Source organism: Malaclemys terrapin, chromosome 10 (assembly GCF_027887155.1).
Source record: "Malaclemys terrapin pileata isolate rMalTer1 chromosome 10, rMalTer1.hap1, whole genome shotgun sequence".
NCBI classification, from domain to species: domain Eukaryota; kingdom Metazoa; phylum Chordata; order Testudines; family Emydidae; genus Malaclemys; species Malaclemys terrapin.
Window position 1 is genome coordinate 76,540,190 of NC_071514.1, and position 13,173 is coordinate 76,553,362.

Sequence of the window (13,173 nt, forward strand, 5' to 3'; positions counted from 1 at the left end):
CATTCATGCCCTTATCCCACTCTCGAGAGAGGGTGCAGTTTAATCAAACCAAGTGTTTAAAACAGAAATCCAAAATAAATCACAGTAACTAAAATGTGAACTTTGTAAATCTCCTTACACTGCTAAACTGGGATTCCCAGCTATACTTCCCCTACGCGCACAAGTGACACTGACCAGCTCTTTCCCGAGGCTGCATGAGAGAGCCTCCACCACTTTGCTTTCTAGGACTTTCGGGCTCAGCAGGCTAGAGCTGTAATTGCAGGGAAAATCCTGCTCAGCCCAGGGCTGGAGCATGCCAAGTGAAAACAAACTCTTTGGGGAATGTAGCTACTAAGCTCTAACAGGACTCGACTTGAGCACATGTAAAAACTGATTTTTCAGAGGCTTGTAAGCAGGTTAAATGTGGTTGGATTGTCATGGGGACAACAAAAGGCATACATCCATGACAAAAAGGCCAGTCCTCTTCCAAGCTTCAAGGCCCTGCTCCAAAGCCTGGGCACAACAGACCTTCTCAAAGAATAAATCACCTGAAGTTTTTAATACAGGTAAAACATGCATTTTTCCTAGCCTCTTTCTTAGAAACAGCTTAACCATTTTGGCTGAAGTTTCCAGAAAACTTCAGCTTGACGCAGACGGCTGACATGGAAATTTTCATCCCATACGGTTATTTGGTAAAGAATGCACTAATACATTGCACTAACTTTTAGGGAAAATGCAAAGGAAGTAAAACGGACTTATAGTTCCCTTCTCTTCACTCTCAGATTGACAACTGCCTTACGTTTTGTCCAAAGCATGACTACAGTCGCAGAGTAGCAATTTGAAATAAACATACACATGTAAACAAATCTATAACTAGTGTTTTATTTTTGTTTCCATCCCCCACAGGCAGGTTTTATATACATTTCCAAGAGCTTTCTTCCCAGGTGGGGAGTTAGACTGGATGTCCTTACTTGCCTAATTAGATTATAAACTCAGTGGGGCAACAACCTTGTTTTATTTTGTATCTATAAACCATGATGAACACCTATGGTGTTATATAAATGACAGATTTCACCAAATTAGGCTTAAAAATAAAGCAATTCAATTTCAGAGTCTCAATGCTGGGATTTTTTTTTTTTTTTTTAAATACACTTCAAATCAAAGTATCCAGTCAGTGACTGACAACCACTGCAATAATGGCAGACACAATCATCAGTGTTTCTGATATTTCACTCCATCATTGTATAGTTTTGCCAAGTAATAGATCTCTGCTGACTCTTTCCGGCTGGACTGAGGCTTTATAGTTCGCACGTCTTGGAAGTGCTCCATTAGTCTGTTTTGGAGAAGATGGGCTTCCCGTCCATCCCAGAATTTACAAAGGATGGTTCCCCTTGGCCGCAAGATACTTTGGGACAGATCCAAAAGGGTCAAGCACAAGTTAATCAACTTCTGATGATCTAGCTCTCGGATCCCTGTGGCATTAGGTGCCATGTCACTCAAGATAACATCTGCCCTCTCTGTAGGAAGGAGCTCCTGGATCTTCTTAAGCGTGACTGGATCTGTAATATCAGCATTGGGAAGGAAGACTGCTCCTTCCAGAGGGGAAATATGAAGAAGGTCAACTCCAAGGACAAAACCAACAGGGGCATTAGGATCTAGGAAACAAAGAGTTAATGCAAGAATGGAAGATGCAAGACACCTCCTTACCTCCAAATTAATCACTCTTAATACAAGAGCTGCTAACAATACAAGTCATATTTGTGAGTTTCCCCAGAGTTCAATATACAAACCTACACCACATTGACAAAGTGCCGTCTAGTCCTCCTATAACCAGAATGCTCATTTATTATGTTCATCTCACCCTAGTTATTTTTAGCAAATTAAAAAAAAAAATAAAAGCAAGCTTTCTTTAAAGATCGATAGTCCAGAAAGCCTCTTCATCCATCTCTACCCAGTGTGTCAACAGTGAGACTGTGCTGGAGTCAGCCAATAACAACAGTTCTTTGCCCTGTTATACAGTACCTTACAAACATTAATGAATTAAAACACAACACCTCTAGGAGGTCAATGTTACCACCATGTTTATAGAAAGGGAAATTAAGATACAGAAAAGCTAAGCTTCTTGCCTAAGGTTACCCACTAAGGGCTGGTCTCAGAGAAGTGGATTTACTACAGCGATGGAGCAACCTCTTCCATCACTGTAGTAAGTATCTATAGTACAGCATGTTTCTAGCATAGACATATCCTAAGCTAGTGGCAGAGATGGGGACAGACCCCCTCTTCCCCTATGCCCAACCCTCTATAATACCCCATAGAGTAGCTCAATGTAAGAGCTTTACCCACTTCTACAATAGATCAGCTATCTCCTGGGTTCTCACAACACATTTTTGGTGGCCTCACAGTGTGGCCACCAACTCTTGCTGGTGGCTGCTCTGACAGTTTTTCCTAAAATACTTAATTAACTTTAGAAAAAACAAATAAATATGCTCATATACGCATTGGCACCAACTCCAGCCCCGGAGCACCCACGGAAAAAAATTAGCAGATGATTAGCACCGACCAGCAGCCAAACCCCCGCAGAGGGCCTCCCACCTGCCTGCAGGCAGCCCCACTGATCAACTCCTCCCCCTCCCTCCCAGCGCCTCCTGGCCCGCCACAATCAGCTGTTCCACAACGTGCAGGAAGCGCTGGGAGGGAGGGGAGGAGCAGGGATGGGGCATACTCAGGGGAGGGGGTGGGAAGAGGTGGTGCTGTGGCAGAGTAAGATGGGACAGGGATGAGGCCTTGGGGTAAGGAGTGGAGTGTGGGCCTGGCTGGGGGCAGAGCAGGGGCAGGACAGGGCCTTTGGGTGGAGTTGAGTCGGGACCTGGGGCAGAGTGGGGGCTTGGGAGAAGATGTGGAGTGGGGGCAGGCCTGGGGCAGAAGGGGGGTTGACCACTCCCCAGGGTAAAGAGGAAAATAGGATATATGCATATACGTGTCCAAATCATTGTAAATTTATGTAGGATTTTTTTTGCAAACTCAATAATAAAAATAACATACAGTTGTCTCTATTCTTTACTGGACCTAACCAAAACAGAAACACAAATAACGTGCTTTGCACATTCTTGTTTCTTTTGCTTTTTTTTTTTTTATTAATTAATAATAATAATAATAATTAATAAAGGAGACTTGCTAGAGATTAAGTCTGTGAAAAGTGATATTAACAAACACACAAATATCACTTTTCACAGCAGACTTACTCAGCCGCCCGGCAAGCCCTAGAGGGGGTGGTGGGTTTGGAGGCAGAGGGGGCCAGGGCAGAGGGGCACTGGGGGAAGGCAGAGGAGGCCAGGGTGATGGAGGGTGAACTCCGGGGTAGAGCCCACCAACACCTGGCCGGGGAACGAAGCTCAAAGCCCTGTGGCTAGAGCCTGCCACCTGCCACCCCAGGGCTGAAGCCGGACCTCACTGCCACCGGGAAGGTGGGAACTAGGTGCCTGCTCCTCCAGCTTGTGTGTCTCCAGAGGGGAGCAGGGCCCAACCACTGCTGGCAATCCCGCTGGAGGGACTGCTGCTTTACCCTCCTGCCATCCCCATCACTGCCCAGGAGGCTTTGGTCGCAAGAAAAGCCCAGGTAGCTGCATTTGAAAAATGCTGGGTACTCCCTAAAGATGGCTTCTCCACCCCATAGGAATTGCTCCTCTTTATTACCATCATGGTTACAAAAAGTCCCACATAGCTGTATAAAGTTTAAAGTATTAATGACTGTGCTGAATACAAGCCCACACCCACATTCAGCTGTCTGCAGCACAGCTAAATCTATTAGTAGAGCAGAAGACACTCCTCAGGTTGAGTCAGCATTGTCTAGTTCTTCTGGGTGCTAAGTGTGTGCACTCACCAGTGCCCAAAGCATTGACTCGCTGTACCGCAACCTGACTCCAAGCTCCAGGAGCTGCCCCGCAGTCTATCACAGAGAGCCCTGGACGAAGAACCTTATGTTTGTCATCTATCTCCAGCAGTTTGAAAGCACTCCGGCAACGATAATTATGTTGTTTTGTTGCCCTCACAAATGGATCCTTAAGATGCCGCTCCAGCCAGCGGTGCTCTGCCCCAGTTTTGCTCTTTAGACATCCTGCTGCAGTGTGGAACCTTTGGCACTGAAGGGAAGTGCTCACCAACCTCTGATAACTATAAAAAAGAAAGGTAAGTTAATCTGTTTCTGCATAACCACTGTGCACTTGACAACCATATGTCTCTAAAGTAACAGACTCCAATTCTAACCTCATTCCTTTCAATCTATCAGTAAGCTCTTCTACAGATGCGACTCCTGAAATTTACTGACTCATTTTAGAGACTATTGGGCACCTGCAGTTGTTAATTATAATTATTTTTTATTTGCATTGTAGTAGCATCCAAGAGTCTCAATTATGGACCAGGATTCTATTCTGCATCAGCCCTGTACAAACACAGAACAAAAGGATGGTCCCGTGCCGCCAAAGAGCTCAGCATTTACAGTGAGATTTTCGTATCTTAAGAACAGTACCAACATTATCCAGTCCTTGAAACAACGCTGCAAGATCGAGATTATTGAATACCAGGCCGTCGGATTGCTGTGAGACGGTCACATGTGAAGCTAAATGGTTCTTCTTGGTCCAGTTTCTAGGGAATAGGTGAACACCTATTGCAACACATGCCCCATCACTGTTAGCACAGGGAGCACCTTTGTTGGCAGCGGCAAAGGTACTGTGAAACAAATGAATCTGGATGCCCCTCTTTCACCTAAAAATAGTTCTTTAAACATAGTGAAAGGACACCATGTTGTAGCTGTTCTGTGAATATAGAGAGGCATTCAGTCACCAGAGCTGTCATTAAAGAACTTCATCCCAACGTTAAATTCACTAAGAAAGAAGGTTAGTTAACATTACTCCTCCAAAAGTCCCATTTTCCCCACTAATAAATTTAGTCTAAATTCTCCTTCATCTTTCCCAATAACAGCGGTTTTAGAAACATTTATTCACAGATTTCAAGGCCAGAAGGAACCACCCATTATGATTACCTAATCTCACCTCCTGCATAACAAGACCATAGAATTTCACCCAGTAATTCCTGCATCCAACCCTTATCTTGTGTCTGAGGTACAGCATGTTTTTAGAAAGCTATTCCATCTTGTTTTAAATCTTCAAGTGATGGAGAATCTACCACATCCCCCTGTAAGTTGTTCCAATGGTAAAATCACCCTCACTGTTAAAAGTTATATGTACCAAGTAACAGAAACCTGCATGTGACATAAGGACCCAGAGACAGGGTAACAGCCCCACAAATAGTGGATTAGATTTTCTGATTGGGTAACTCCACATATAAGTGCTGCTTTTGAGACAATCACCAATTCCAATATCAGCTTTGGGCCTGTGTAGCACTGGCACATTGTATCACATTATTCAGGGGCCATGACCCATTGTCACATGGTATGCAAGGATGCTGCAAAGGAATATATCAGCTCAACATCACAGTGTCAGACTCATGCAGTTGAATTTCATCCCCATAACATACTGATTTCCCCATTTGGGACAGTCAGAATTGTTTTAGCATACAATGGTTAATCCTCTGCATCGCTACCAAAAATTTCTTTCAGTTCCAGAGATTTCAAACGGAGTTCATTGAGTAAGTTCAACAATGACTCCCTGCCTTTTTTCTCCCCAACTGTTCCTCTTTCTAGATTTCAAATATTAACAAGTCTGAAGTTTTTCCCCTTTAAAGCAACACAAGTGGTACCCCTGCCCTATTTGATGCGACAGGCCTTGGGGAAAGGGTGTTTGCACGCACACACACACACCCCTACCTACCTACCTTCCAGGCCCAAATAGGGGCTCAATGGGAAAAGCGAAGAACAGAACAAGGGATATGGGATGAAGTCTTATTCTAGCACTGGGGAGTCACACCCCGCCCCCCTGCAATGCACCACGGCGACAGGGATCACCCTGTGAGCAGCAGCAGAGACCGCCCTCAAACCCCTCTCTCTAGGGGACGGTACCGTGGCTAGCCACAAGTGTCTCTGGACCGGGCTGTCCCTTGATCCAATTCCCTGCTCCCCGCTGGGCCCCCTGCCCGCCCACTCACACCTCCCGCCTAACGCGGGAAGAACAAAGCGATCAAACCGCGCAGGGACCCCAGGGCTGAGCTCCCCGATCCCCCCCCCCACCCCGGGGAGTAGCACCGGAACCCCGCACCGGGCCCGCTCACTGGCTCATGGCTCCGGCCCACAGCGAAGGGCGCCCGCTGCCCCGCGCCCAGTGTCTCCTCCGAGGCCTCCCCGCCCAGAAACACGCTCTGCGCCGCAGGTTCCGGCTCGGCGCCGGGTGGGGAGAGAGCGGCTCTGCGCGCCGCAGCCTGTCGGGCGCCCGTTTCGGCTCCTGCTGCCAGTCGGGCCCTTTTCAACGGAGCAACCGCCGGCGCAGGGCTCCACGTGGGGCCGGGTTCGCCGGGGGCCGGAGCGGCCCGAGGCGGGGGGGCAGGTTAGTGATATGGGACGGGGCGGGCCAAGCGGGGGGGTGGGGGGGAAGAGCGGACCAGGTTAGTCATGGGGGCGAGACGGGTCGGGCCAGGTTAATGATGTGGGGGGCAGAGTGGCCGGGCCGGGAGCGGATACCGTAGGTCAGTGATGGGCTGGGCGCTGACAGGGGGGGGGGTGATTGGCTTTAATCAGCAATCTCCGGGGCTAAGTAGGGGGGCAGGACCGGGCGCAGCCGCACGCCCTGGTTTGAAGTGGTTTCCATCATACACCGGGTTTATAGTCTCCCCTTTGCACAGACAGGGACGATGTTCACAAACAAGCTCTTCACACTGGTGCTGGTGGTGCAGCCCCAGCGGGTGCTGCTGGGCATGAAGAAACGTGGATTCGGGGCTGGGCGCTGGAATGGATTCGGGGGCAAAGTGCAAGCGGGTGAGACCATAGAGCAGGCAGCCCACAGGTGAGATGGACGGGCACTGCGTGGGCACACGTGCGCCGTGGGGATGTGGGAGGCAAGACCAGATGGGGCGCTGATGGGTCAGTTGGTGGCTTCTTACTCAACCAGAAGAGGCAGGCAGACTGGGTGATCCCTCTCCCTGAACTATTCAAACTGTCATTTGGCCAGGCATCTCCAAGTTGGGTATGTAACAAGAGAGTATCACCACCTTCCAGCATTTAGAAACCATGAGTCAGCCTCCCTTTTTAAAAAATCATGAGATTGTTTAAATCAATTTTTAAAGCCAAAACACTGGGGGGCGGGGGGGGATTGGGTTTTGAATCTTTCACGTTCACGTTTTTCATCTTCAAGGTTGAGGGCTGGAAACTTTCTTTGAAAAATGAAAGCTGAAGCTTTAAGAAAAACATCAAATATCAGGAGACTTGTGATAAAATCGCAAGAGTTGGCAGCACTGATCAGGTGATTTCCCCCCCCCCCTTACATAATTTATTACACAAGCCTCAGCCCAATTAAATATTACTTGGCAAGTCTGTAGTGCCTTTTGTGAAAAGATCACTGAGCACTTTGTAAACTAATTAAGTATGGCAGCTTGCTAAGGGTTATGTAGAGAATCACTTCACCCATCACTGAAAATCCTTGAGCAGTAAGTAGCACCTATTGCAATAGTCTCGTCTATGCACTACACGAGTTGAGAACATGACTGATGAATAGTGTGCTAAACAATGTAATTACATGAGTTGTAATTTGGACAGGATACCAAGTTAATATATCTCTGTTTTACTAAAAGTGCCAGAGACTCTCTGGTAAACCTGTTTTAAGTTTCATCCAAAAGATAAGCAGCACAGTGTTGCCTTGGCTGTGTTGCGGGATTGTTTCAGTAAGGGCTCAAAGGACGAGTGCCAGCTACTGAGTCACCAGTACTGACTTTCTGCAGCACTTGGGTCTCTTTCCAATTATTGATTGAACCAGCCCACTCCTATTTGTCTTGAGGTCTGCTGGGATTGCAGCAGAAGGTAACATGGCAGATGAGCACTGAATCAGTAATTTCATATAAAAATGAATGTCAGCTTCATATAGAAGAGTTCTTCTGACATAAGCCCATGTCTCCCAACCCTTTCACAAATGCCTGAATTTTCCTTCAGAACGGCAGGAAGTTTGGCATTGCTACAGTAAATCTCTGGGTATGTTACACTGTCTAGTTTTGCTTGTTTCTGGGTATTCCAAAGCGCCCTTCTGCATAGAGTAGTTTACTTTGCAGAGAACTGGTCTCTCACAGGGCTTCTTCGGCTGCATTTTATATAACAGCCTTTCAGAGAAGTTACTGACAGTTTATGGAGGGAGGGAGATGAGCCTCCTTTCTTCAGCGTGGTGTTGGTTTGTTAGGCTCTTGCTACTGCTGAAAATAGGGTAGAAGGGATGGATGCTTTGAATAATTTAGCATTTAATAAGTCTTTGTAAAGTTCTCAAAGTACTGCACACACTAAGCCTCACACCAGCTCTGAAGTTCTCAAGTTACTAGACCAACATGTTGTGTTTCACAGATGTACACTGGCCCCTTGCACCATTTTGGATTTAGAAGCTTTGGCTTTAACATGTAGGAGTTTTTAGCCATATTTGGAATGCTTCAGCGATCACAAGCAGGGTGGTCAGCACCCCGACAAAGGATGTTGCTCTGGACTGTATGTCGCAGTTTGAGCTGGAGCCCTCTTGGAGCAGCTCATCAGAGCTGGCAGCCGTGTCACTCTGGGGAATTAACTCAGCCACTCATTGCACCAGCCTGTTGCATCTGGCTCTCTCTTGAGCCATCCCATCTCTGGGTAGGGGTTTAGCATACATAATGACTAACTGTTAATCTGAGACACGTCTCAAATTATGTTTCCTGCTTCAACAGCTACTGTAGCTCACTTGATACACAGTATCCCCTAAAGCCCCCAAACGCCCACCATTGTGCACCATGTCACATTAGCTTATTAAGGGAGCATTGAACTGGTTCATTATTTCTAGTTTAATTTTTTACCCATTATGTTTCCAGCTACTGTGTAGGGAACTGGACTGTACACATTTGTATCAAACGGCTTAGAAAGCCATAGCAGTGTCACCAGTGAAATGAAGCCTGTGAAATGAAGCTTTAAGCTCTATTGCTGAGAAAACATCTATTTTAGACACTATCATCTATTCCAGGAAGATCAACTAAAATTAGTCAAACCGTGAAGTCAGTGTGTAATTATAAAATGGGATTGATGCCAGAGAGAGGTTGATACCTTACAGAGGGGTCCCATTATACTTAACTTGGGAGTTGCTGCCCTGCCAAAAATAATAATAAAAAAAAAAATCCAACTACACATTCATTTTAAAGTCAGGTCTAACTTTAATTAAATACTGCAGCTGAATATACAGTAGCTTTCAAACTATTAGTTATTGCTGTACATTGGAAGAGCCCTGGACTAAGCTCACCGTTCCATATCTAGTCTGTCAGGGGCAGGTAAAAAAATGCCTAAAGTGCATTAAGGTAAATAAAGCAGTTTATCTATTTTTTCCTCCCAAGTGGCCCAAGCCCTGTGTGATGAAGTGGGGAACTGGCTGGCTGGCAACTTCAGAGAAGACAGCAGAATTTTAAGTATATCCTTTAGCCTCTCATGCTTTCCCATAGTGTGTACACAGAAAGTTCACTGTAGTCACTGCTTTTTCGTAATGGTTGACACTATTTACACTGGTCTAAATAAGTAGTAAAATATTTGCCATCACATGGATTGTGATATCATCCTGCATCAGTATTGGAATGAAGCCCAGCAGTTCTGTCCTCTGAACACAGTTCACTACAGGTTTTTGTACTGGCAATTCAGACCTGCAAGCGAAAGCTGTTACATATTTGACCAATAAAATACTGCTGAAGATTCATAATATCTGAATTAAAAGGGGAGCCAGATCAATACTTAAATGAGAGACCTTTTGTGCTACTTAGGTGCACATTGGAAGCGGAGATGACAAGTGAAAAGTAACACTCTTCTCTGGGTCAGTGGCATGGCCCCCAGCATGGTGTTTTCGGATCAGATGTAAACCTGGCTATCAGAGAAGAAACTGACACTTTTCATAACAATAGGCAAACCAACCCAACAGTTCTGAACAAATTTCAGCTTTGATCACTGCATTCAACTGTGGAAGCAGAGAAAGAACTGACAGGAAGGGGATGCAAAGCATGACAGTTTGTTAGCAAGAGTCAGGCTAACTGTAACCCTAATAACGCGAGATTTGTAGAAGCGAGGAATGTGTGAGGTGAGTGAGAAAGAACTGTATGAGAAGTTGTTGTGACCTTGTGTAGATAATATGGAATGTAGACTAAGAGTCTACATTAGTGAGCAAAACAAGATATCAGAATGACCTATATATAAACAAAATGCAGCTGTTGCTCATTATTGTCTGAACAAAAGGTATAAATGCTTGCTGTAATTGTTTACCTGTTGAGAGACCTGTTTAGCTCTCTCCCGCTACGCAATTGCTTGAGAAATTAAAGTAGCTGACTTGCTGTACCCAAACAAAAAGTGAGAATTCTTATTCTCCAACACAACCTTCCAAAATCCCCCCTGCATTTCAGCTGGATATAGTATTGACTTCCTGTCTTGAACCATTACCTAGTATCGTGTGCTATTAAACAGCAGTTTCATTCAGCCTCGGCAGTAGCTGAATTCCATTGGTAAATGCAGTCGTCCTTATATATCTTACCTTCCTCACCAAGATGTCTGAGGGCTTAACTAAACTGATATTTGCAAAGCACTATGTGCAGCCTTGGGGAAGGATCCCATCGAGCTGCTCAGTATTAAAAGTGAGGCTGGAGGTGGGGAGAGTTTTCACCCAGCTGTAGTGTATCTTAAGAAGGATCTGCCCCTTGCAAGAGGAGTAATGGCTGAATAACTCTATTTAATACAAAAGTACAGAGTTCAACTGTAAAAGGCTAAACCTAATCTTTCCTCTACCTAATTTTTCCAGAATGTCCCTTTTTTTTAAATCTTGAATTTTTTCCTATAACAAGTATATACCACGTTTTTAATAAGCCTGCTTCCGGCAATGGGCAGTAGGCTTGTCCTAAATCCACTGAGATCTCTACTCACAGGGTGCCATTTTCTGCCAATCCTCCCATGTAGATTCTGGAATACACCATCATTATCCAAACAGCAAAATTCACACACACAAAGTTTTAACAATTCCCTGCTTTCTGGATTTCATGATGCATCATTTAGGAATGGCTCATTAGCCCTTGCTCTAATAGTTATCTAATGCAGGTGTGTGGTGCCAGCAGATTGCAGGTCCCAGCATGCTCTGAGCCATCTTGGTCCAAGTAGGCTGGCAATTTGGCATTCAGGCTGGACCATTACTTGCTGGGACCTATGCACTTTGCGAGTTACATTTTGCTCTCATCTTACACTGGCAGGTGCATCCTCCACACTCCTGACAAGTTGCCAATGTGACCGTAAGCTGAGGAAGTTTTAGACACTCCTGTTTTAAAGATGTCAACTTCCCCCCTCAATTTCTCTGTCCACGTTTGTGCAAAAGATGCAGGCTGTCTCTCTGTCTTCACCCCAGAGTGGTGTGTGTGTGCAGACGTTGACTGTTGAGTTTGTGTTTTCCCACTGCTCACCCTCATGCAAAGATATCTGTCCCTTTTGCAGGGAGCTGCTGGAAGAGAGCGGATTGACCGTGGACAACTTGCAGAAGATTGGTCAGATCACCTTTGAGTTTGTAGGTAACTCTGAGCTTATGGAAGTCCACATCTTCCGGACAGACAGCTTTCATGGAGAGCCAACAGAAAGTGATGGTAGGAGCACAGGGCAAGTGGCAGCACAAAGATTTGTTTGCCCTTATTTCCTAATACTTAAAAGCATATGTGGAGAAGGGGTGATGCTGGTCCCATATTTACGTGGGCCTCTGTGATGCACATTGAATTTCTCCCCACCCTCAATATTAGTTTTGGACTCTCGGCCCTCATTCTCCAGAACAGGTCTTGGGCCACTTGGGGGGGAAAAATAGATTAACTGCTTTAAAGCACTTCAGGCATTTTTTTACCAGAAGCGTCCTGCCAGCATTTACTAGAAAGCGGGTGGTGGCTGAGTAGGGCTGTGTTGTCTGAGTAACATTAGCAGCCCATTGCCTCCCTGAGTCCTGCTTCTTCCTCTGGACAATTTCCCCCTACAATCCCTCCATAAGGAAGCCAGCTAGCTGTGCAAGCCCCTAGGATCATAGTTGTTGGAAGTGCTTTCCTTCCCTCCTAGGACACCCAGCATCAAAACAAAAGAGAAGTGAAATAAGTTTACCCAAACCTCTTTATTCTTCTTATTTTAGAAATGCGTCCGCAGTGGTTTCAACTGGATCAAGTGCCTTTCAGTCACATGTGGCCAGATGATGTCTACTGGTTCCCCCTACTGCTCCAAAAGAAGTCGTTCCAGGGCTATTTTAAGTTCCAGGGGCTAGACACTATTCTGGAGTACACGCTGAGACAAGTGGAGGAGGTTTAAGAGGAAACAGCAGCATTCCGCCCTCACCAAATACATCATTGCCCATATTGGGCCAGGCCCCAACTATTAGGTGTTAACATGCCATAGTAGTGGCCACTTTATGCAATGCTCTCCTTTCTCAGCAGAGGAGACTTATCTACTGGATGGGTGGAGGAGAAAAAGTGGCTTTTCTCTTGAGGGAGAACAAAAGACAGCAGTTCTTGTGCTGGTGCAGTTCCAAGGTGTGGGATGTTTTAGTTATGGCTTGGTAATGACTCCCATAATTCAATGGTATCCCTTCTCCTTTAACAGTTAGATCAATAATCTGTTCCTTCTCAGAGGGCCCTCTTTTACATTAAAATACTAAAATGAATATAGCATTCATGGTCTGATTCATGTTCCAGGGAAGTGACAAGATGATTTCTGAAAGGCCCTTAAAAATAGTCCAGAAGCAGGAGACCTGCCCCCAGGCAGCATAGAGACTGGAGTGTAATAGTTAACCACTTTCTTCACAGGCTACAGCACTGGAACTAGCACTCCCCTTAATCCTCTTCCCCATCCATCCTACAAACTGGGACAGTGTGTTGCTTCCTCTTATTCAGGGCCAGCTGAGGGTGGAGCATTTTGGGGAGGCTGGGCATGGAACTGTGTATGGCTCTAGTTTTTTTCCTCTCAAAGCAACAAGAGGTTGTGGCAATGGGTAAAATAAAGCAATGTGGTTGCATAGCATTGCTTAGGCCTTGCCCAGGTTCTCATTTCTC

At 45.7% G+C, this 13,173-nt stretch overlaps 2 protein-coding genes across 5 annotated transcripts; one reads left to right on the forward strand and one right to left on the reverse strand.

Moving 5' to 3' along the window:
- Window positions 1–847: 847 nt before the first annotated feature.
- On the reverse strand, window positions 848–6,306 carry MRM2 (mitochondrial rRNA methyltransferase 2). Of its 3 annotated transcripts, none has more exons than XM_054041369.1 (3): window positions 6,202–6,306; window positions 3,860–4,149; window positions 848–1,634 (listed from the first exon to the last, which is right to left on the reverse strand). In XM_054041369.1, the coding sequence occupies exons 1-3, from the start codon at window positions 6,207–6,209 to the stop codon at window positions 1,192–1,194; spliced, it is 741 nt and encodes a 246-aa protein (XP_053897344.1). In that variant the 5' UTR covers window positions 6,210–6,306; the 3' UTR covers window positions 848–1,191. The 3 variants fall into 3 exon arrangements, with proteins under 3 accessions (XP_053897344.1, XP_053897347.1, XP_053897345.1); XM_054041372.1 differs by lacking the exon at window positions 6,202–6,306 and adding an exon at window positions 5,018–5,788; XM_054041370.1 differs by lacking the exon at window positions 6,202–6,306 and adding an exon at window positions 4,243–5,787.
- A 56-nt stretch (window positions 6,307–6,362) lies between these two features.
- Window positions 6,363–13,141, forward strand: NUDT1 (nudix hydrolase 1). Of its 2 annotated transcripts, none has more exons than XM_054041374.1 (4): window positions 6,363–6,473; window positions 6,769–6,929; window positions 11,591–11,736; window positions 12,261–13,141. In XM_054041374.1, exons 2-4 carry the CDS (start codon window positions 6,778–6,780, stop codon window positions 12,431–12,433), a joined length of 471 nt encoding a protein of 156 aa, XP_053897349.1. In that variant the 5' UTR covers window positions 6,363–6,473; window positions 6,769–6,777; the 3' UTR covers window positions 12,434–13,141. The 2 variants fall into 2 exon arrangements, with proteins under 2 accessions (XP_053897349.1, XP_053897348.1); XM_054041373.1 differs by having other exon boundaries at window positions 6,403–6,469; window positions 6,766–6,929.
- Window positions 13,142–13,173: the final 32 nt, after the last annotated feature.